Raw genomic sequence first — 21,430 nt, 5'->3', positions numbered from 1 at the left:
GTTCAGGGGAGGGCGTTTTGCCATGGTGACCCCGGTGCTGTTGGGCTTTGTGTGTTGTCTTTTGAACCTTGAACTTGTCAGGTTGCCAGCTTGTATGGAGTCGGACTCTGGAGCTAAGGTTGAGTAAACAATACACGGTGTTAGCCATTTAGTAACGCATCGGGCATTGCCTCTTCCCAAATTCAACACACTTTTGTGGTGTGGGTATGTGGAGGCCAGAGAGCAACTCTTACTTAGTCTTAGGGATTCGCTACGCAAGGGATGTCAAACTGGTTTCATACAGAGGGCCAAAGTTAGCATTCATGGTGCTTGATGAGCGCAGGAAATGACGTCATTAAGCAGGAAGTGACTTCATTAAGCAGATGATGGCCAGAAATAAGCACTTGGTTCTCACCTAGAAACTCATTAGCTGCAGTGAGACAATGTGCAAATCTTGTTCATATTTTCAAGATATGAGAGAGCCCAATTATTATACTGGGAGAGCCCAATTATAACAAGGACTGAATAAATTGCTTCCATGGGCCGCATTTGCCGCAGGGGCCTTATACTTGACACCCCTGAGCTATGCTATACATTGAAACTAGGAAATCCGGGTATGATGTGTCCAACTTTGGAATGGATTTGTGGGCTCTTTTGTGGTTCCCACTGTGAATTTTCAATAGGGATTCTTGGTGTCCATCTCAAGCCAGTTCCTCCACTAAAGTCAGCCTTCCTAGACTTGGACAGAGGACTTCTGGTTTCTGGTGTCTTTTGATGGAAGGTGCACCAGTGATTTAAGTCCCCAGCTGAGAGCTAGCAAAGCCTATAGCAGGGGTTCTCAAACCCTGAGAGCAGGGTTTACTTCTCAGGAGTAAAACTCCCTAGGGAAGTTCTTGCGGGGAAGGGAGGAATGTAGCGACACGATCCCCAGGATCGTGTCAGGGGCTTCATTTTACTTACAAGAAGCTGCAGCAGGCTCCCAGGGGTGCAGGGAGCCCCACTGAGGCCTCCACAGGGCTCCCTAAAGTGCGGCGATTGAAAAAAAATGACCCTCTTGACCCACTTCTAGTTTGCGATCGTGAAAGTGGATATGGGTCGCGATCATTATTTTTACAGTCCCTGCTCTTTGGAGAGCCCTATGTAGGCTTCCACAGAGCTACCCATGCCCCCGGAGCCTGCTGTGGCTTCTTGTAAGGAAAAGGAAGCCCCTGACACCTCCAACAGTGGCGCAATCCTGGGGATTGCATTGCTGCATTTCCCCCCCCTCCCCACCCTGTAAAGGGGCAAAGGCAAAGGTTGCAACACTCCAGTTTGAGAACCTCTAGCCTATAGCACCGAGGAACACTGGGTTCTTGTACACACTCTGATTGAGTTAGGGGTCAGATCTGGGAGGAGAGCCCACATATTCTGTTGAAATATGGAACCCAAATTTGGGCTACTGGATTTATCCCCAGAATTTCTATTGTCGTTTTTCACCATTCCCAACAGAAACCAATTTGAAACCGGTTTGAAACCAAATTGGTCTGCCAAAGCCACGTGGACGCTGTCGTTTTGTGAGGTTGCCACAATTTATTGGTCGGAGATCGCTGTCCCCTTCACCGAGTGGGGCTTCTGAAGGCTCCTTGACCAGAAACCATGTTTGAAACAGATTTAAATCTGCAGAGTGAAAGGACGGAGGCAAAATTTCAGGACATTTTTGCAGGATCGTATTTCAGGATCACCAAAACCGCCGTGCAGACATAATGTTCCATTCAGGCTTTTGTTGCCCTGATGATTTTTCTTCAGTGCTAACCAAACAAGACATTTAGGCATCCACAAATCTGCTTGCAAGCTTGCCAAGAGTGAATGCCCTTGGATGAGCAGTGCTACATTGATGTACCCCCCTCCCCAAGCGGTTGGCTAGCAAGGCAAGCCAGCACTTGTGGACCCCCCCTTTCCCCCTGTATCAGTTGCACGACCAACTTGCTGGGTTTCCCCCTAATGTACGTAAGTCACCAGTACAGTACACAAGAGGCAAATATTTGTTTACAAAATGCATAAGGTGCCTTTTCGCTATGGCTTTTGAAGCAGCTTGAAACAACGCAGTGATAGCCCGGTTCAAAGATCTCCAGCTTAAAACGGAGGATCCCTTTAACAGAATAAGACAGAGTAGTCGCAGGATGGATTTCAAACCATGGTCTCAGTCAGAAGACTGGGTGGAAAAGGAATATCCAATCCAGGGAGTGAAAGGAGATGAAGCAGTGGAGGCAAGAAGGCAGGCAGAGATGGATACCCACCAGCAATCTATTGCCTGAGGCGACCACTTCAGTTGGCCTCATGGGTGGGCCGGTTCTGGAGCTTGCATAAACTTGGCAGTCACGGAATCAGCAATGATGCTGGGGGGATGTAGAGGGTGCAAGCCGCACCTGGTGTGTGACACCACTATTAGCCAGGATTTTTTAAATCTTGGTATTTTCAAATAATGCCAGCACGTTGACATCAATTGATGTGTAATTTGAGGAATGTAATGAACACACCACGTTGAAATATCTCTATTCTATTAACGGTTATAGCCAAAAAAAATCAGCAGGGCAGGGCAATGGTGCATCATCCCGCCCACCACCCGGAGCGTTGCCTTTGCGTGGGAGGAGGTCCATCATGGGGGGGGGTGACTAGCTGGCCTCCCGCACCAGGTAATGCGAACCCTAGTGACACCACTGCATGAAATAACACGATAGGTCCATTTATGGACAGGTAACTGGTGAAAGAGGCGACTAAACAGCCACCGGGTAGATGGAACTCGTCAGCCTGGGACGGCAGCTCATCAGAGAGAAGGAAAACTCTGATCCCAAACCTCCACTGCCTTGTGGCTACATCCAGTTATGGAAAAGGCTGCAGGAGTCAACCTGGAGGCAAAATCCAGAGCCAGAGTCCCTGAGGCAGTTCATGGCTGAACACGGTCACGTTCTGGCAACTCCTGCGACGCCTCTAGAACCAACTGTATTGGCCTCTGCCTTTCCATTGGACCATTTCAGCGACGTGGAGAGGGGGGATTTGCTGCATGGGTAACAGTCTATCCTCCATATCTAACTTACCCAGGCTTCGCACACTGGAGAGGACACTGTTCCAGAACCACTATTCAGAGCGCGATACCATAGTCTTCCGAGACTGAAGGATGCCAACTAAACTGGTGAAAGAACAGGAAGCAGAGCCTAGGAATGCTTGGGTCATTTTTACAGTGGAGGAAGAAGTGGGGTTCCCCCAAGGATTTGTATGTGGGATTGGTGCTTTTTAATTGATTCATAAACGACCTGGAGATAAGGGGCAAGAGCGAGGTGGCCAGGTTTGCAGATGACACTCAACTCTTCAGTGTGGTTGAAACAAAAGCAGGTTGTGAAGAGCTGCAAAGGACCTCTTCAGGCTGGGTGAATGGGCAGCCACGAGTGTGCTTCAGTGTCAATAAGCGTCAAAGACTGTGCTTTGGCAAAAAAAAAACAAAAAACCCAAATCTTAATTTCACGTATACACTGATGGGGTCTGAGCTGTCCGTATGAAGCACGGATCTTGAGGTTGCAGTGGGTGGCCCAGTGAAAGCATAGACAACACGCAGGGGCTATGAAGAGGGCACGTTTCACACTAGCAGTGATTGAGAAGAGGGATGGAGAACGAGATGGCTGCTATTGGGATTTGCCCCTTTGCAAATCTGTGGCAGTCACCTTTGGCATACAGTAGAGTGGACCCTCCTATGCGGGCTCAGCGTCCGTGGAATTGAACATCCACGGATGCCAAACCCACAGCTGGAGGGCCTCCAGGACATGACCAGGATGTGGTGACGGCATCTGGCCTGGACGCCTTTAAAAGGGGATTGGACAAGTTTCGGGAGGAAAAATCCATTACGGGTTACAAGCCATGATGTGTAATGTGCAACCTCCTGATTTTAGAAATGGGCTCTGTCAGAATGCCAGATGCAAGGGAGGGCACCAGGATGAGGTCTCTTGTTATCTGGTGTGCTCCCTGGGGCATTTGGTGGGCCGCTGTGAGATACAGGAAGCTGGAATAGGTGGGTGTATGGCCTGATCCAGCGGGGCTGTTCTTATGTTCTTAACTACAATTCCCAGGAAGACTTGCAGGTCTCTTGTTATCTGGTGTGCTCCCTGGGGCATTTGGTGGGCTGCTGTGAGATACAAGAAGCTGGACTAGATGGGCCTATGGCCTGATCCGGTGGGGCTGTTCTTATGTTCTTAACTACAATTCCCAGGAGGCCTTGCAGGTCTCTTGTTATCTGGTGTGCTCCCTGGGGCATTTGGTGGGCCGCTGTGAGATACAGGAAGCTGGACTAGATGGGCCTATGGCCTGATCCGGTGGGGCTGTTCTTATGTTCTTAACTACAATTCCCAGGAGGCCTTGCAGGTCTCTTGTTATCTGGTGTGCTCCCTGGGGCATTTGGTGGGCCGCTGTGAGATGCAGGAAGCTGGACTAGATGGGCCTATGGCCTGATCCAGTGGGGCTGTTCTTATGTTCTTAACTACAATTCCCAGGAGGCCTTGCAGGTCTCTTGTTATCTAGTGTGCTCCCTGGGGCATTTGGTGGGCCGCTGTGAGATACAGGAAGCTGGACTAGATGGGCCTGTGGCCTGATCCAGTGGGGCTGTTCTTATGTTCTTAACAATTCCCAGGAAGCCTTGCAGGTCTCTTGTTATCTGGTGTGCTCCCTGGGGCATTTGGTGGGCCGCTGTGAGATACAGGAAGCTGGACTGGATGGGCCTATGGCCTGATCCAGTGGGGCTGTTCTTATGCGCTTAACTACAATTCCCAGGAAGCCTTGCAGGTCTCTTGTTATCTGGTGTGCTCCCTGGGGCATTTGGTGGGCCGCTGCGAGATACAGGAAGCTGGACTAGATGGGCCTTGGGCCTGATCCAGTGGGGCTGTTCTTATGTTCTTATGACCGGAGGTGTCTTCCGGTCCTGTCTGGAAGGTGTTCTGAGGCACAGGGAGGCAGCCTCCAAACATCTCAGAAGGCCTCCTGGATGCAACTGGAAGGCACTTCTGGGTTGCTGTAAGTACCAACTGCGGTGCTGTGCAGCCCCCCTGTGGATTTCATTATCCGTGGAATTCAGTATCTGCGGGGGTATGCGTGACCTGGAATGGATCCCCGTGGATACCGAGAACCCACTGTACAGTGTACTGGTCATCACACCGCAAGGATAGTGAAGAGCTGGAAAAAGTGCAAAAGAGGACATCTGAAATGATGGGAGGGGGGCCCTGCGAGGAAATACTACTAGGACTTCTTTGCTTGGAAACCAAAGCGATGAAGTGATGATGGACGGCTGTGTGAAACCCCTTCCAGTGGCTCGCCAAGAGGGTGATGGGGTCTGGGCCCCCTCCTCTCCCTGCCAGGGTTCCTTTGGAATTCAGTCGCTGTGCAGCTGGGAGGGAAGCCAGACAAGGCGGCGACGAGGGCTGCCGAGGAAACAGGGAGTGATTTTTGCTCTGGGGTGCCTGATGACAGTGGCGGAGACAGGCCGCTGTTGACTTGCCGAGATTGATTGATCGTACCTGAGGGAGAAGGAGGTGATGGATGGGAGCTCGGAAGGGATGAAACGGAAGCCAAACAAAGCCAGTGGCAGCTGGGGGGGGGGAGAGGCTGGAGCTGGGAAGCGGGGAGCAGGTGGCAGACCTAGGAGGGGAGGGAACCGTGGGTGGAATCGACCACCTTAGACAAAGGGAAGAGAAGCATTGAGAGAGAGAAGAGTTAATTGGCCTTTGTTTCCAGCAAGCTGCCGAGCTGAGTTCGCGGGAGAGCCTGAGAGGTGTTGTCATGCAAGCCAACCCAGCCAGCGACAAGTGCACCAGTACCACACTGGGTTTTTTTTTTCTACGTGGCCCATGAGTAGAAAAGTAAAATCAGGAGAGATCTTGCATTGGAGCGCAACCTGGAGTAAGGACAAAAGAGCCTTGTGGGTAGCCAGTAGCTGATCCCTGGGGCCTGGTGAGGCATGTGCAGCGCACTTGCACCCGCTCCATTCATTTGCACAAGAGAACGTGCTAAAAGGTTGTGCCCACCCAGTGAATCGCTGGGACGGACCAACATTCATCCTTTGGAGTTTTCACCTTTTTAGCAAGGTGTGCTAAGGAGGCCTTTTGTGTGGCCCGAGAGCTTGGCCTAGTAGTTCTTACTGTGACTGACTACTCGTCTCTGGACTCTTACCCCTTCATAGTAGGGGGGAGGGTTTGCATAAAAGACAAAAATCCCTGCATATAGAAATCTAGTGTTGCAGGGCCAGGAGTTCTAGTCTAGAGGCCCTTTGTGGGCTTCTTGTAGGCAGCTGGTGAGTCCCTGGGCTAGATGGGTTTTGGGCTCAAGCCAGTGTTCCTTCTGCCCTTAACACAGAGATCTGAGTGAGCTCTTGTATACGGTGGGCCCTTCTCACCTGTGGGTTTGCGATCTACAGGTTGAACTCAACACAGATTGCAAACCTGCGCTGCAGGGCCTCAGAGGATCTCCCTGGTGTGACCCATGTTATGTCTGGGAGGTCTGCCGAGGAGTGGGAAGGCCCCCATGTGCCTCCCCGCATTTCAGAAAATCTGCTAAAAAGCATTTCTGGTTTCATGAATACTCCACGGTTGATTATCCATGCAAATCAATATCCGCGGAGGTCTGGGAATGGATCCCCCCACAGATACTGAGGGCCCACTGTATTGACTTATGAAACCATCACATATCAAGTCAGACCCTATAGTGTGCACCGACTCGCAGCGTCTCTCCAGGATTTCAGAACAGCATCTTGTCCTGCCCTACCTGGAGACCCCGGGGATCGAACCTGTGACCTTCTACATCCAAGGCAGAGTTGTGCAACCCAAGGTGGGAGCAGAGCACCTTTTCAGTGACCATGGCGAGCAAACACAGTCATTGGGATGAAACCTGATGGGTCGTGAAGGAGACATTGTGCTGGGGGGGGGGGAGAGAAAAAACTGGTGGTGCAGAAATTAAAAATAAATAAGTGATAATAAATCACCGGGACTAGCCGGCGTTTGGCAAGGAGAGTCCTGGAGGGGCTTGGAGACTGGAGCGTGTGCGCTCCCGACAGAGCCCTGCCATTTATCATTCCCTGGTGCTGGAGAGAGGCACAAGCCCTGCTTTTAAAAGCTGCTGTGCTCACCTAGGGATTTGGGAAGCCGAGACAAAAAATGCCAAAGCCAGTCAGGAATCTCATAGATGTCTGACTTTTTTTTTTTTGGGGGGGGGGGGGGGTTGGAACATGTTTCAGGGTGGAGAAAAAAAAGCAGCGTTGACATTTGCAGTGGTGTCAAGGAGATGAGACAGTAAGATCTATCACCCTCCTCCCCTTTCGGAGGGTGGCATTCAATGAAGTCCGTTCAGACGGGGGCTGGATAACTGGTAGCCCTGGTAACAACTGGGCGAAAGGGGCAGAGTTGCCGCGGTTGAAGGGATGAGCGACGGGAGCGATGCACCCTGGGTGTCTGGGATTCGGAACATTTAGCTGCCCCTGGGAGAGGGCCGCATGCTGGGTACAGATCCCCGGGTATGAAGGGCAAATTGTGCGCTTCCTTTCATGCTCCTTGGAGGAGAGGAATGGGAATCCTCCACCCCGTCCTCTTTGCTGCTTGGCAGGCCGTGAACCCCATTTCTGAGGCCAAAACTCGGTTGTTCTCGGAAGGGTTAGGCCAGATAGTTGGCAGAGATTGAGAGAGAGAGAGGAATTGCAGCCTTCCCTTGGGGAGGCCTCTGAAGACCCAGTTTCATGGGCATCTGCAGCTGGAGAGACATGGCCCAAGTTGTACCTGGATCTGCAGAAGTCTGTTTAAATGGAGAAGAAAGCCGCAAGAAAGAAAGAAAAAAGTAGTTCTAAAGAACATCCTTTTTAAAAATAATAATAATTCCTTAAGAAGAGCCTTCTGTAGGCAGCCAGGTTGTCTAAGCAAAAGCAATAAAGTGTCTGATCTTCCAGGTGTCTCAGACTCCTTTTAAAAAAAAGAATTAATTCTAGTTTATTCTGATTTTAATGTCTCAACTGTTACCCTGCAAATGCCTGATCTTGGAAGCTAAGCAGGGTCAGGCCTGGTTAGTACTTGGATGGGAGACCGCCTGGGAATACTGGGTGCTGTAGGCTTATACCATAGTCTTTCGAGACTGAAGGTTGCCAACCATCTCCCTATACTGAACACTATCTCACGATCTTGTCTGCTGTTGGAAGCTAAGCAGGGTCAGGCCTGGTTAGCATTTGGATGGGAGACCGCCTGGGAATACCGGGTGTTGTAGGCTTGTACCATAGTCTTTCGAGACTGAAGGTTGCCAACCATCTCCCTATACAGAACACTATCTCCCGATCTCATCTGATCTCGGAAGCTAAGCAGGGTCAGGCCTGGTTAGTACTTGGATGGGAGACCGCCTGGGAATACTGGGTGCTGTAGGCTTATACCATAGTCTTTCGAGACTGAAGGTTGCCAACCAATGTCTCAAAATAAACACAGGATGCTGCCATGCAGAGTCAGGCCCTTGGATTAGTGTAGTGGTGCCCAAAGTTGTGACCGCTGACTGTCGAAAATGCGGTCCCCATTCAGCATTTCATTCTGCATCTGCACAGCTCCTCTGCTGGGTAGATCTGGCCTCCGGAACGCACTGGGCAGTCACACCTGTTGCCGGTTGTCCGAGGCTGAGCAACAGGACGTCCGGACAGATGCGACTGCCCAGAGTGTCCCGGAGGCCAGACAGATCGACCCAACAGAGGAGCCACATGGAGGTGGAATGAAAAGATTCACTCACTAGGTGGATGGATCCATCCAAACCCGGATCCAGTCCCCGGGCTGGGGTTCAAGCGGCCCTGATATACTGCAGCATTTCTCAATGTTTGTCCCCTCCCTCACCAATTGGAAGTACCACCAGAAGGCACTGGTGATGATGTCATCACCAGTTACTTCCAGACTGGGAGACAGCTGTCTGTGCTGTCATAGTAACTGTGTCACTAGGATTCTGCCATTAGGGTGGATTAGATGTGTGGTGTTTTTTTTTACCCCCCTCCTACACTTCTCATCAGTTCGTTTACCACTGAACAGTGGCATAACCATGGGGGGGTAGGGAGTGCACGTGCTGCAGTGGGCCGTGTAAGCGGCCACTCCTGCTCGCCGTCAGAGCCATTCCAGGCAGCGAGAGCAATGTGCAGCAGAGCTCATTTCTGTGCCTGCCATACTTACTGCCAAGCCTCCCCCCCCACTTAGCTACACCACTGCCGCTGAATCCTCCCTTGCTTGTTTGATGCAGGCAGTTCAGGGCTGCTGTGGCTGCATTCTTGATTTTCCAAGCTGCTGAGACAGTCATCTTTTGCTTGGGGGGGAGCGGAGGTTGGCTTGCAAAGCAGTGGCATGTCTATCACCCTGCCAGAGGCCCCTTTGGAAGTGGTAGCCCTCTTAAATTGCAACAATGGACCCAATCAATTCCATTATTACAGTGTGTTTTTCCAGAGGCCCTTTGCTGGTGTCTCCATCATTGGCTTTTCGATTGCAAGCTCCCTGGGGCAGGGAACTGTTTCCTCATTCTCTTCCTTTGCCTCGGTCCTTTTGCTGTGTTTTGGGAACTTTTGGTCAAAAAGCAGGCTGCCTTGGTTCCTAAGAGGACCTGGAACAGTTGGCTGTAGCAAACAGACAAGTGTTTTGCGGAGTCTCGGAGCCGGTTGGGCAAAATCCTCTAGAGGCGACAAGCCAGCAGTGTGCAGCTTGCATACCTAGATGCCTGCTGTGTCTATGGGAATTTTGCCCACTGGGTCACAGGGCTCGCGCTTTCTAGGGAGGCCTCTAGCAAAGTCTTTTCATCATGAAATCTAAATGCCTGTGGTCCAGGCTGGATGACTTGTGGATTAGGGAAAGATACTCTGCACATGCTCCAAGGTACTCTCTTGTTTGAGTAGCCCAGTGCTAAGCCCTAAGAATAAAAGAATGTAAGTTGAGGAGTGTGGTCTTGATAGGCCCAGGTTCAGCAGTAAACTCAGTAAACACATTGACCTTACAGACAATCTCGTCTGATCTCGGAAGCTAAGCGAGGTCAGGCCTGGTTAGTACTTGGATGGGAGACCGCCTGGGAATACCGGGTGCTGTAGGCTTATACCATAGTCTTTCGAGACTGCAGGTTGCCAACCATCTCCCTATACTGAACACTATCTTCCGATCTTGTCTGATCTTGGAAGCTAAGCAGGGTCAGGCCTGGTTAGTAGTTGGATGGGAGACCGCCTTGGAATACTGGGTGCTGTAGGCTTCTACCATAGTCTTTCGAGAATGAACGTCGCCAACCAACCAACCGACCCCACCAGCTCACAAATTATAGCGTGTTTTTTCCCCGAGGCCCTTTGCTGGTGTCTCCGTCTTTAGATTGTGAGCTCACTGGGGCAGGGAACTGTTTCCTCATTCTCTTCCACCTTGCTTCCTCTCTTCCACCATGATTAACCGCTTTCCATGAATCCACCAGAACAATCTTGCGTGGTGCGGTGGTTACAGTGGGGACCCGAGTTCGAATCTCCACTGAAGTCTGCACAAAGCAATACAGGTGGAGAAAAGGCCAGGTTGTAGCAGGATAAAGCCCATTACTGGACATATGAAGGTGGTCTACACCGGGGTCCAACCGCTTTATTTTGAAATAAACAAGCTAGGGAGAATTGTCGCCAACCAGTGTAGAAAATACTGGACTGGATGAACTGATGACAAGCTGACTCTGGAGGCAGAAGCTTTATATTAAAAATAATTGCTAGCCTCAGGTCAGCCAATGAGCTTCACTGCTGAGCAGGGTTCTGAAAATGGACCGGTGAATTCCTAAATGCACATGTTCTGCTTTGGAAAAAAAGCAAGGAACTTTGGAATTTCAGGATCTTTGGAGAAATTTGGAAGAGGACATATCTGGGAGGCGTCCCTGCTTGCCATGGGTCCCACAAAGCTATGGAACAGAGGGTGCTGTCACCGCCTCCCACACCTGTCACCGAAATCTGGACTTGAGCTTCTGACCAGGACTGGATGGGATTGGCTGAACAGTGATGCTCTTTCATGCCCCAGCGAGCCGATATCCTCTGTTTGCTCTGGGGAGGCGCAAAATCGCTCCTCAAATGTGTGACGCAAAGAATGGCCATAAATGCAGAGGTGATTAATTGTGCAGCTGTGTGCCTTTCCCCAGGGGTGGGGGGTGGACGATGTGTCTGCGTTGAGCTGCGATGCTCATTGGAGTGGCAGCCTGTCCGTAATTTGGACTTGTCTCGAAGCGCACTTGCCAAAAAAGATTGAGCGCCACCGGATTGAAGCGATCGAGGGAGAGCTGGCCAGTGTTGAATGTGACCAGAGGGGAAGCAACATGTTGACAGGCGCATGGGGAGGGGGGCACTGCCGAAAAAGGCAGGCCATCCAACAGTTTGCAGGTGAAAGCAGCGCCAGTTGTGATACCATTAGTGTTGGCAACCTTCAGTCTCGAAAGACTCTGGTATCGCGCTCTGAATGGTGGTTCTGGCACAGCGTCTAGTGTGGCTGAAAAGGCCGATTCGGGAGTGACAATCCCTTCCACACCGGGAGCAAGTGCAGTCTGTCCCTGGTCTGTATCCCTGGCTATGGGCCTTCCTTCTTTGCCTCTTTGCCTCAGACTGTTGGCCAAGTGTCTCTTCAAACTGGGAAAGGCCAGGCTGCACAGCCTGCCTCCAAGCGGGCCGCTCAGAGGCCAGGGTTTCCCACCTGTTGAGGTCCACTCCTAAAGCCTTCAGATCCCTCTTGCAGATGTCTGTGATACCAACTGCACACTTATTTCCACAATGCTTGAGCTGCCCCAAGCTCTCCTCCCATGCTTGGTGTGTATGTGCTTGCCCATCGCTTTTCTCCATGTCTTGGAAGGATACGTGCATTCTTTCATTTAGTTCCACAAGGAAAGCACAGTTGTCCTAGAAGATGTTGTTGGACTTTACAGTTCCAGATGAACCTCATCTGCTGGACCATTCGAAATGGTCTCTTGGCATCTGGTGGTGCCTAAGAACATAAGAAAAGCCCCGCTGGAGCAGGCCAAAGGCCCATCTAGTCCAGCTTCCTGTATCTCACAGCGGCCCACCAAACGCCCCAGGGAGCACACCAGATAACAAGAGACCTGCAAGGCTTCCTGGGAATTGTAGTTAAGAACATAAGAACAGCCCCACCGGATCAGGCCATAGGCCCATCTAGTCCAGCTTCCTGTATCTCACAGCGGCCCACCAAGTGCCCCAGGGAGCACACCAGATAACAAGAGACCTGCAAGGCTTCCTGGGAATTGTAGTTAAGAACATAAGAACAGCTCCACTGGCTCAGGCCATAGGCCCATCTAGTCCAGCTTCCTGTATCTCACAGCGGCCCACCAAATGCCCCAGGGAGCACCCCAGATAACAAGAGACCTGCAAGGCTTCCTGGGAATTGTAGTTTAAGAACATAAGAACAGCCCCACTGGTTCAGGCCATAGGCCCATCTAGTCCACCTTCCTGTATCTCACAGTGGCCCACCAAATGCCCCAGGGAGCACATGGTCTTGATGGGCAGCAGAGAAAGGCTCCCAGATGCCACTGGAGAACATCCCTGGTGGTCTCTGGGAGCTCAGGCCTGACTTTCACCATGGGTTTGGAACCCGTGGTTAGTTAAATCCCGGGATTCCGAATCTGCGGTCAGGGAGCCTGTAAATATGTAAAATAAGGAGCAGAGTTGCACATTACTGAGGAGGTGGAAACTTGACACAGAGCCCCATTTTCAATTGCAGATCTCCAATAGCACAGGCCAACACACATTTTGCTTCCTTAAACGTTACACCAATTCCTGGGTATATTTGGGGTGCCAATTCCAAAAAAGGCATCCGTTTTGCCCTATCACGTCTAGTTTTGGAGACACGGCATAGCCTCTTTAGTGAATGGTTCAAGCAGCTTCCTCACGAGGAAGCCTACGCCATAAACCACCATAAAATTGGGGAAAAACTTTTCTGACCCTCAGTTTTGTAGGCCTGTGTAGTGTCCATCCAGTGTGCAGGAGCACACTGGCAAGTTCCATTCACGTGTTGCATTTCAAAATCAGGCCGGTTCCATGCCAGGGATAGTTAGGAAAGGGATTGAAAATCAACCGCTAATCTTGCAATGCCTTTATGCAAATCTGTGGCATGGCCACATCAGAACTACCACGGTTCTGGTCACTGCATCTCAAAAAGAGTATTGCAGAAGTGGAAAAGGTGCAGAGGTTGGTTGGCAACCTTCAGTCTCGAAAGACTATGGTATAAGCCTACAGCACCTGGTATTCCCAGGCGGTCTCCCATCCAAGTACTAACCAGGCCTGACCCTGCTTAGCTTCCAAGATCAGACGAGATCAGGCATGGAAAGACTATGGTATAAGCCTACAGCACCCTGTATTCCCAGGCGGTCTCCCATCCAAGTACTAACCAGGCCTGACCCTGCTTAGCTTCCAAGATCAGACGAGATCAGGCATGGAAAGACTATGGTATAAGCCTACAGCACCTGGTATTCCCAGGTGGTCTCCCATCCAAGTACTAACCAGGCCTGACCCTGCTTAGCTTCTGAGATCAGATGAGATCGGGCATGGAAAGACTATGGTATAAGCCTACAGCACCCGGTATTCCCAGGCGGTCTCCCATCCAAGTACTAACCAGGCCTGACCCTGCTTAGCTTCCAAGATCAGATGAGATCAGGCATGGAAAGACTATGGTATAAGCCTACAGCACCCGGTATTCCCAGGCGGTCTCCCATCCAAGTACTAACCAGGCCTGACCCTGCTTAGCTTCCAAGATCAGACGAGAACGGGCATGTGCAGGGTAACAGAGAAGGGCAGCCAGAATGATGGGGGTGGGCGGGGCGGGGCTGGAGCATCACCCTTAAGAGGAAAGGCTACCACATTTGGGGCTTTTCGGTTTTGACAAACAGCGGCTCAGCAATGGAAGTGATGGAGGCGTCCAATGATGCAGGGAGCTGTGATGGCTTCACTTCCTGCTTGTGGGCTATGATCACTGTGAGAAACAGGATGCTGACCCAGATGGGCATTTGACCGGATCCTGCAGAGCTTTCCTTAACATTCTTCTTGTGTGGTTCTGCTGCCGGCAATACAGTATTAACCATGGCTGCGCCTCTTTGGCTTTCAGGCCCCTAGGGCCAGCCCAGGCCCCTAGGTTGGCGCTCTGAGGAGCCCTGGTTTGCCAGGGAGGAAGGGGTATGCCAGCGGGCAGCTCATGCGACGGGACTGGCTGGCACTGCGGGGAGCCCTGGTCAACCGGGGAGGTTGCACCGCCTACCTCCAGGGGCGGGGTGGCGGGCACAGGCTCTGCTTGTTCCCGGCACACTGAATCTGCTCAGCCCTGTGACATCCACTCTGCCCACCCCCTGGAAGCAGGGCTTGCCAACTGCCCCCAACACTGCGGGCTCGGCCTTCGCAAGTGCTTTGTGTCCCCAGGCTTGGCTTCCTGGGACAGGGGTGGATTGCTCATGGATGTCTGCCATTATCGACAGGACCCGGCTCAGGCCTTGTGCCCCAACACTGGGGCAGGTAAATTGATGCAGGGCCCCTTAGGCTTCAGCCTAGTCAGCCTAATGGATAATACACCCCTGGCTGTTGGCATCTGAAATGTGCAGCAGGGGTGTTGCTGCATGGGAAAACCCGGATGGGCATTCCTAGGGTGATTTGCCTGGGAGGACGTTCAGGGGCCTGCAGTATTACTTCCCAGTGCATGGATTTGGGGGCTATGTGAGCTTCGAGGAGAGAAGAGGCTGCAGCCAGACATAGGGAACTGCCTATAAATACCCACCACAGACACAAACTGAGGAAGGAGGGGGTGTATGGTAGTTTAGTCAATGACACGCCGTAGTCTGAGCTGGGGGAAGAAGGATGAATCAACAGACTGAGCTGCCGAGCAGAGCCCTGTTATCCCGTGCAAGTAATTCACCGAGGAAGGCGTAACTCATCCTTCCTAGAAACCGTCACCTGGAAAGCGATACCTCTGACTGCCGTTTGCTGTGAAGTTCACTGTGATGGTTTGGTGGGGAGTGACAGATTCTCTTCGCATGCTCAGAGGTCTCACACTGTCTGGTTTAGTGCTGATCCCTTGTGGCTTAAGGTCCGAGTTCGGTCGAGCCAGCCTTTGGGTCACTCGGGCACCAACAGCAACCAAAGAGAGGGAGGCAGCAATGTGTGTTGGAAAGAATCCGATTTCGCTTATCTGTGGACTGCCGGACCGACACCAGGCGCAGTTTGCGGGCTGTTCTTGGCTCTCCACCGTCTCTGCTGACTTTCTGCTTTCAGAAAGCAGCAGAGCACTTCAAAATGGCACCCGTGTCCAGCACAAGTGTCTTTAAACTGGCTTCCCGTAGCTGTTGTAAAGGGTCCAATGCGAACTGCGGGCGCCATTTTGAAGGTCTCTACCCCTGTGCTGGACCCTGCCATTGATGGTCTCCACTGGATTCCGTCTCTGCTGCTGGCAGGTAAGCTACCCCTTTCCCTAACACTTGATCCCATTGGATCAAGGGTTTACTATCTGCGGAGTCACTATCCGCTGGAGTTTCCAGGAATCGAACCCCAGGGGATCACAAGAACTGACTGCACTGAAGAAGGAAGTCACAAGAAATCTCTCTCTCTCTCTCTCTCTCTCTCTGTGTGTAGATTTATTTTGCTATGTAAATTGCTTTGTGTGCTACTTCTTGTTGGAAAGCTGTATGATGATGATGATATTCAGGTGTTCAACCTGTTCAAGTGCTTGTTCCAAAACACCTTGAAGAGCACCTGAACAGCCTAGGGGGCCACAGAAATTGCCATCAATTACCTGCTACTGGGAACAGGTTACATTTTGCGGTGGTATTTATATGATAGGATATTTATAGGATAAAAAGCAGGCAGCCCAGGTCCTTGGGAAGGACTCAATGTCTGGACAAAACAAACCAGTCGATATCACCTGCCTGACTGTGCAAAAATATCATCCTCACCATCATAATTTAACATAATTAATTCATAAATTATTTTAATAAGTTAAATAAATAAATAAATTTAATACATTTAATAAATAAATTTAATACATTTTTAAAAAATTCATAATTTATTAAATCAATTTAATAAACGTAATAAATAAATAGGCTAAAAATGGTTTTGTATACAGATGGATAGATGTGTGGGTCGGTTTTCGGAGCATTGGCTGTACAGATCCTTGTCCACTGACATGGTGAAATCCAAAGGGAGTTGGCATTTCTGGGGGGTTCTGTAGCCGCCCCCAGGGAAAAATCGAGAAGCAGCTAGAAGGTTAGCTTCTGATGCAAAAAAACATGCAGTGTTTTCTGCCCCGGCTAGACCTTTTAAATTAGGCAGTGAGATAACTTGGGCAAGGCACTGCTTATAGGGTAGAACAGCTGTGGGTCTATCGCTCTCAGGCCTTGCTAACTAAGCAGGCAGACAGGCCAACTGGTGAAGCTGGCCTGAACCGGCCTCACTAAATGGGCAGACAGGAGAAATAGTGAAAGTTTGCCATCACATCTGGTGTTTGCAAAAACAGGTTCTGGAGCATTTGATGATGATGATGATGATGATGATGATGATCCTGGAACTCTCTCACAGTAAAGCATTAAGGGCAAGCCTTTCTGGACACTGAAAGTGACTATCCCAGCCAGATGGGTCAAAGAATGACTGGGTCCTGTGCCTTTAACAGGGGCATTAAATTAGGCAGCGATCAACAGGTGATCAGTGCAGTTCCTTTGCCACCCAGTGGGAGGCAGTATGGGATCAACACCAGCTTGACCCTTGGCTTGTCTTGGGCCAACCACAACACTCGGCTTCGGGGAGTCTTCCGGGAGCAATAAAAGCTAAGCCAGTAGGAGGAACGGCAAAAAAACCAGTGCTATTTTTTCCCCTGTGGGTGACATCAAAGGGAACGGAGACAGGTGCTGCTGTCGCCAATGACGTATCCAGAGCAGGGAGATGGATGGGGCTTTGGTGCGGCATCTTGCAAGGGAAGCAGTTAATGATGCCTTTCGTGGGTTGTTCATTGCTCTGTTCCTTCAAGGTTGTATATTCCCCCCCACACCCTGCAGCAGCAAGGCTTGCACGACAGCCTGGGATATTCAGGACTTGAGGCTGCCTGGGTGTCATCAGAGTGACCTTTCAGATGGGTGGCCAGTTAACGAACTGGTCACTACAACTGCCCCTTTAACGGCAGGGTCACCTGCCGCAATTGATACTATTTAATCATTACAGTGGGCCCTCCTTATTCACAGGTTTGGCATCCGTGGATTTGGGTATCTATGGATGTGGAGCCCGTGGCTGGAGGACCTCAGAAGACCTCCCAGAAATGACCAGAAACCACTTCCAGTTCACCCCAGTGTCTTCCGGTCACTTCCAAAGGTGTTCTGAGGCTCAGGGAGGCCATGCTCGACCTCAGAAGGCCTCCTGGACTTCTGGAAGGCACTTCTGGTTCATGCCTGTAACTTCTGATCACATCTCAAGGTGTTCAGAGGTGTGGTGAGGCCGGGTGCAGCCTCCCCACAATAAAGAACACCTCCTAGATATGAATTCCAGTCATGTCTGGGAGGACTTTTGAGGAGGCCAGGAAACGGCGCATGACCTCCAAAAGGCCAAGTGCATCCCCCAGGTAATTGATTGTGGTGCTGCGGTGCGCCCACCCAGATTTCATTATCCACGGTATTCATGGGGGTCCTGGAATGAATCCCTGGGGGCTGGGGATAAGAATAGGCCCTCAGTTTGGCTGTACTTGTCGTAAGAGGCGACTAAACAGCCACCGGGTAGATGGGACTCGTCAGCCTGGGAAGGCAGCTCATCTGAGAGAAGGAAAGCTCTGATCCCAAACCTCCACTGCCTTGTGGCTACATCCAGTTATGCAAAAGGCTTCATGAGTCAACCTCGAGGCAAAATCCGGAGCTGGAGTCCCTGAGGCAGTTCATGGCTGAACACAGTCACGTTCTGGCAACTCCTGCGACGCGGCTGGAACCAACCGTATTGGCCTCTGCCTTTCCATTGGACCATTTCAGCGACGTGGAGAGGGGGGATTTGCTGCATGGGTAACAGCCTATCCTTCATACCTACTTTACCCAGGCTTCGCACACTGGAGAGGACACTCTGTTCTAGAACCACCATTCAGAGCGTGACACCATAGTCTTCCGAGACTGAAGGATGCCAACTCTCCTGGAATGAATCTCTTGTGGATACTGAGGGCTCAGTATATATTATTAGTGGGGGATTTGACCCAGGTCTCCTTATGTGTGAAACTTATAGTCTCCGCTACACCACACTGGTTTTAAACTACCATCACTGGACATTTCTTTGTTAATATGTATGGTTAAAATCAAAATGTACACACTCTGGTGTTGCAGGCTTCAGATCTACACTTGGAAAAATTGCCAGGGTTTGCAACTGATGTGACTCTTTTTGGCACTTTCCTCCAAATTCTACCTCCTGGGAAGTGGACTTACAGAAAACATTGATGTTTGACTGTGGTTCTCTCTCTCTCTCTCTCTCTCCCCCCCCCCTTTTAGTGTGACAATGAGTGCGGGCTCAATTGAGCAAGAGCCTTCACGCAAGCTGGCCTGCTGCGGCGTCCCCCTCATCACTGAGGACATGCAGTCACTGGCTATCCGTACACTCTCCGGCACGGACATCAACAAACACTATGACCTCATCCGCGAGCTGGGAAAGGGAACGTACGGGAAGGTGGACCTCGTCTCCCACAAGAGCACAGGTGAGCTCAGCAGTGCCCCCTGTTGATGGGGGTTTGGGTGGAAAATGACTTAAGGTGCAATCCCGAAAGGGAGATGGGCCAGCCCAGAGGTGTAACAAATGTGCCATAAGGCATGTTTGCACCATGGTTGGCAACCTTCAGTCTGGAAAGACTATGGTATAAGCCTACAGCACCCGGTATTCCCAGGCGGTCTCCCACCCAAGTACTAACCAGGCCTGACCCTGCTTAGCTTCCGAGATCAGACAGGGTCAGGCATGTGCAGGGTAACAGTTGCTATCGCTGAGCAAGGAGAGAGTCTGGCCCAATTTTCACAGGCCTGTGTAAAAGGTATGCCCGTGCTGGCCGAGTCAGGCCAGTGCTGTGGTCGGGGGAGGTGGGGGATGGAGGGCAGCAGGCGGGCCCATGGGTGGGCCGCGGATAAGCAGGGGGTGGTGGTGGTGCCAGGACCTGATACTTGTGCTGAATCCTAACCCCGATCCTGGGCAGCCCACAGCAGCTATGGGCTGCTCGGATCTGCGCCACCCCTTGAGGTGGGGCTGCTGTGGTGTAACCCGGAGTAAGGGGATTGAATTCCCCCTTGCCCTGGGCTGAGCCACAACCGTCCCCAACCCCATGTTGGATATGGGGCAGGTCAGCCAGCCGCCCTGTTCCAGCACGGGTTAGAACTGAGCTGTTAAACTCCTACTCTTAGTGAGTGATCCACAGACCGCCTGAGTCTTTGTACCTAGTCCTCCAAATGGAAGTCCTTTGCTAGCATTGCCACCCATCTTCTGTAGATTGCTCTTCCATCTGTAGTGGTTGCAACACTTCAGCCTAACGTCCATATTTCCATATTGTACCATGCGTGCATTCAAGAACCGGGATGGGCCATTGGTTCCTCAAATATATTCATAGTAACTTTGAGAATGGAATGAAGAATGGTAATGGTTGGCAACCCTCAGTCTCGAAAGACTATGGTATCAGCCTTCAGTACCCGGTATTCCCAGGCGGTCTCCCATCCCAGTACTAACCAGGCCTGACCCTGCTTAGCTTCCAAGATCAGACAAGATCGGGCATGGAAAGACTATGGTATAAGCCTACAGCACCCGGTATTCCCAGGCGGTCTCCCATCCAATTACTAACCAGACCTGACCCTGCTTAGCTTCCGAGATCAGGCGAGATTGGGCATGGAAAGACTATGGTATCAGCCTACAGCACCCGGTATTCCCAGGCAGTCTCCCATCCAAGTACTAACCAGACCTGACCCTGCTTAGCTTCCGAGATCAGGCATGGAAAGACTATGGTATCAGCCTACAGCACCCGGTATTCCCAGGCAGTCTCCCATCCAAGTACTAACCAGACCTGACCCTGCTTAGCTTCCAAGATCAGACGAGATCAGGCATGGAAAGACTATGATATCAGCCTACAGCACCCGGTATTCCCAGGCGGTCTCCCATCCAAGTACTAACCAGGCCTGACCCTGCTTAGCTTCCGAGATCAGACGAGATCAGGCATGGAAAGACTATGGTATCAGCCTATAGCACCCGGTATTCCCAGGCGGTCTCCCATCCAAGTACTAACCAGGCCTGACCCTGCTTAGCTTCCAAGATCAGACAAGATCGGGCATGGAAAGACTATGGTATAAGCCTACAGCACCTGGTATTCCCAGGCGGTCTCCCATCCAAGTACTAACCAGGCCTGACCCTGCTTAGCTTCCGAGATCAGACGAGATCAGGCATGGAAAGACTATGGTATCAGCCTACAGCACCCGGTATTCCCAGGCGGTCTCCCATCCAATTACTAACCAGGCCTGACCCTGCTTAGCTTCCGAGATCAGGCGAGATTGGGCATGGAAAGACTATAGTATCAGCCTACAGCACCCGGTATTCCCAGGCAGTCTCCCATCCTAGTACTAACCAGACCTGACCCTGCTTAGCTTCTGAGATCAGACGAGATCAGGCATTGGAAGACTATGGTATCAGCCTACAGCACCCGGTATTCCCAGGCGGTCTCCCATCCAAGTACTAACCAGGCCTGACCCTGCTTAGCTTCCGAGATCAGACGAGATCAGGCATGGAAAGACTATGGTATCAGCCTATAGCACCCGGTATTCCCAGGCGGTCTCCCATCCAAGTACTAACCAGGCCTGACCCTGCTTAGCTTCCGAGATCAGACGAGATCGGGCATGGAAAGACTATGGTATCAGCCTACAGCACCCGGTATTCCCAGGCGGTCTCCCATCCAAGTACTAACCAGGCCTGACCCTGCTTAGCTTCCGAGTTCAGATGAGATCAGGCATCTGCAGGGTAACAGTTTCTGCAATGAAGAATGACATTCATTCATTCATTCATTCATTCATTCATTCATTCATTCCCATAGTGCTATCCATGCACATGGTGCTTTATGGAGAATGAGGACCGATCCCTGCCCCAAGAGGCTTACAGTCTACAGCACAATTTAAAGGAGACAGCTGAGAAACAGGAGAGGAATGAAGGCAGCTCATTGTACTAGTAACACGTGCTTAGGGTCAGTTTCGGTAGGGTTTGGGAACTAGGGGGTTGAGCTTCCATAGAAAAAGTAAGTTTGGAAGAGGGGTTTGAAGGAAGTAGAGAGTTGGCGTCCCAGAGGTATCCTGGGAGGCAGTTCCGAGCATCAAGGGGAGAAAGGGTTAGAGGTATCTGAGGGAGCAGGAGACCTTCAGGTGTTTCGGGTGGTGCAAGTGGGTGAGCAAAGCCTGCAGGCAGAAATATGTGGGGTTATTAGAGCAAAGA

The 21,430-nt window shown here is 51.2% G+C and overlaps 1 protein-coding gene and 3 pseudogenes across 1 annotated transcript in view; 2 read left to right on the top strand and 2 right to left on the bottom strand.

The window, feature by feature from the left end:
• SBK1 (SH3 domain binding kinase 1) overlaps positions 1-21,430 on the top strand; it is a 64,885-nt gene that overhangs the window by 39,329 nt on the left and 4,126 nt on the right. Inside the window, exon 2 of the mRNA XM_066609412.1 lies at positions 18,478-18,680. Within this exon, the coding sequence (XP_066465509.1) occupies positions 18,478-18,680 (203 nt within the window). The remainder of the gene's footprint in view (positions 1-18,477; positions 18,681-21,430) is intronic.
• LOC136634044 (5S ribosomal RNA) lies at positions 8,271-8,393 on the top strand (annotated as a pseudogene).
• LOC136634091 (5S ribosomal RNA) lies at positions 18,842-18,961 on the bottom strand (annotated as a pseudogene).
• Positions 20,864-20,983, bottom strand: LOC136633777 (5S ribosomal RNA; annotated as a pseudogene).

Source organism: Tiliqua scincoides, chromosome 13, assembly GCF_035046505.1.
Source record: "Tiliqua scincoides isolate rTilSci1 chromosome 13, rTilSci1.hap2, whole genome shotgun sequence".
NCBI lineage: Eukaryota > Metazoa > Chordata > Lepidosauria > Squamata > Scincidae > Tiliqua > Tiliqua scincoides.
The sequence above is the reverse complement of the archived record's forward strand: the minus strand, read 5'-3'. Positions and strand labels throughout refer to the sequence as shown.